The sequence below is a fragment of the Wasmannia auropunctata genome, unplaced genomic scaffold (genome assembly GCF_000956235.1).
Source record: "Wasmannia auropunctata unplaced genomic scaffold, wasmannia.A_1.0 LD336092.1, whole genome shotgun sequence".
In the NCBI taxonomy this organism is placed as follows: domain Eukaryota; kingdom Metazoa; phylum Arthropoda; class Insecta; order Hymenoptera; family Formicidae; genus Wasmannia; species Wasmannia auropunctata.
In genome coordinates this window covers 3152995-3155503 of record NW_012026798.1, presented here as the reverse complement: position 1 = coordinate 3155503, position 2509 = coordinate 3152995, and the positions used below count along the sequence as shown (strand labels likewise).

The window sequence follows — 2509 nt, the reverse complement described above, 5'->3', positions numbered from 1 at the left end:
TTTACCAAGTTTGCGAAGTTCCAAAAAGTAAAATAAAAATCGCACGCAAATGAGATTTACATCGTTCGAAAGCGTGAATCTTTAGCTTTAATTTGAGCACCCGGCCAGCATTGTGCGATATTTTTTTCACCGAGTTATTCAACATTGAATGAGACGAAGTTACACTCTCTTAAAATTTGCCTATTTTTAGTGATCAGAATGGGTGATGCTTTAATTTTGCTGTCGAGTGTATATTGACCATCCTATTGTTCTCATTAAGTACAAATATCTATATTTGAAACAGATTTTCTTTGAGGAAGTCATATTTCATTCTTGATATCAAAGTGACTTATATCGAAATTTTAAATAAAATACATTTTTATAGCAAAAAATATATTTTATTGTAATATTTTTATGTAAATTGTACAAAATTGATTGAGAGAAGCTGCAAATCAACTTCACCATTATAATGTGCAATGAATTCATAATTAGAATCAGGTATAAATAATGAGCATAATTACAACGTAAGTACGTTATATACAATGCACAAAAATTTTTTTCAAAAGCGACATATCATGCAGATAAGGATTTTATGCGATTTGAAAAATCAGAAAAATTTGCATCGTATATTTTATCGAGAGAGGAGAAAAAACGCGATCCAACATCCTATGATTAATAATTGTATTAAGTTTCATCAGTTAAGTAGTCGGCTGATTTATACTGTGAAAGAGAGAATAATTGATGCGCAATTTACATTCCTACATGTGAAAATAGCAACTTTTTTCTGCAAAAATTCACAATCGAAACCGAGCATCATAAATCACGCAGGATTAGACGTAAGAAGACCTATAGAGCTTAAAGTGAGTTTTGCAAATAAGGTAAATAAAAGGAACGTCTCCCTTAAATTGCAGCAAATGTGAACGTCAAGCAAGTTCCTAACGGTAGGGATGATCATGTCGATGCTGACGCGAGTGTGGACGCCGTGCAGATCGCGATTGGCAATCTCGGCAGATGGCAAATCATCATCTGCCTGGCGATTTCCTTGGTCAAATTTCCGGTAGCGTGGCATCAATTAGCGATCGTTTTTATGGCGCCTCATCAGGACTACAACTGCACGGAACCTGCTGCTGCGGAGGAATACTCGGAGGACCAATGCACAGCCAATCTTAACGGCACGCTAATAAAATGCACGGAATGGGAATACGACAGGAAGATATTTCCCGAGACCGTCATATCGCAGGTAAATGTCAATCAAAAATCATTGTTTTATACAGAATATAAAGATACATATTCGTAAAATTTATAAAACGACGCAGTCGTGCACGAGCGACAAAATTTTCTCTTTTTATTCAAAACTATATCTAGTAGAAATTTCAAACATTTTTGAGCAGTTAAATTATTAGACAGTTATATTAACTTCTGTCTAGTAACTGAGAAGTAAAAGAATTTCAATCAAGATGTAACGCTTTGCCTGCAATTACTGCACACAAAAGACTGTACGCAAAATTTGAATTCACTTACTGAACAAAAACGAGGCAATAAATGGACTTCAATTAATTAATAAGCAAACCTGCTGCTCATGAAATTGGCAGTTTTGTCCCAGTAGTAATATTTCGTATTTTGTAAATCTATCAAGTTTTTGTCCATTTCCAACGCAAAGTTGTTACAATTAATGGACATAGTAATACTAGACAGTATTTAACTGGATGAGTGTCTGAGGAAAACTGTATACATTTCTACCAGGAAAGTTATAAAGGAAAACTATTATTGCGTTTCAGTGGAATCTAGTCTGTGATCGAACGCATTACGCGAACATTCAACAGTCTATTCTTATGTTCGGAGTGCTTCTTGGCAACATAATCTTCGGCAGTTTATCAGACAGGTGAGAGTGCACATATAATTGAATACATATCATTTTAAATTATTTAACCATAAAACAGCTGTTGTACGGAGAAGTAAAAAAGTACACGAATATCTATACAGATACGGCAGGAAAATGCCGCTGATGATTTCGGTCGTTCTACAACTTTTATCGGGTATTGGATGCGCCGTGGTACCTTGGTTTTACGCGCTACTGCTGATGAAGTTGTTAAGCGCCTTAGCCACCGGAGGAACGATGGTTACTAGTTACGTTATCTGTAAGTGATTTTTTATTTATATTAAGTAGGAATTGTTACAAAATATATTGCACACACGGAAAGAACGATTTTGTTGAAAATTTTACTAAAAACAGATCTGAAAATAATTTTTTGTTGAATCATCAAAATAATTTGTTGGAACGTTAAAACTGATAAGCATTGCTATAAAACGTTTTGATATTCTAGCAATCACTTTGACTTTCGCACAAAATTATTTTGATTATTGAACAAACAATTATTTTCAGATCTGGATTTAGCAAAATTATTCTTTCCGTGCACGTATTTAAAGAAAAGAATCTGAAGATATCAGAATAATAATGTTATCTCCACACGGAAAGAACACTTTTGCTGAATCCAGATCTGAAAAGATCGGAAGAGCACACGTCTGAACT

General features: G+C 34.3%; 1 protein-coding gene across 3 annotated transcripts in view; it reads left to right on the top strand.

Annotated features, from left to right (window-relative positions):
• LOC105463030 (organic cation transporter protein-like) overlaps positions 1-2509 on the top strand; it is a 13444-nt gene that overhangs the window by 5138 nt on the left and 5797 nt on the right. For all 3 annotated transcript variants that reach the window (XM_011710036.1, XM_011710039.1, XM_011710038.1), the window contains exons 3-5: positions 891-1219; positions 1758-1861; positions 1963-2117. In XM_011710036.1, the coding sequence (XP_011708338.1) occupies positions 891-1219; positions 1758-1861; positions 1963-2117 (588 nt within the window). The remainder of the gene's footprint in view (positions 1-890; positions 1220-1757; positions 1862-1962; positions 2118-2509) is intronic.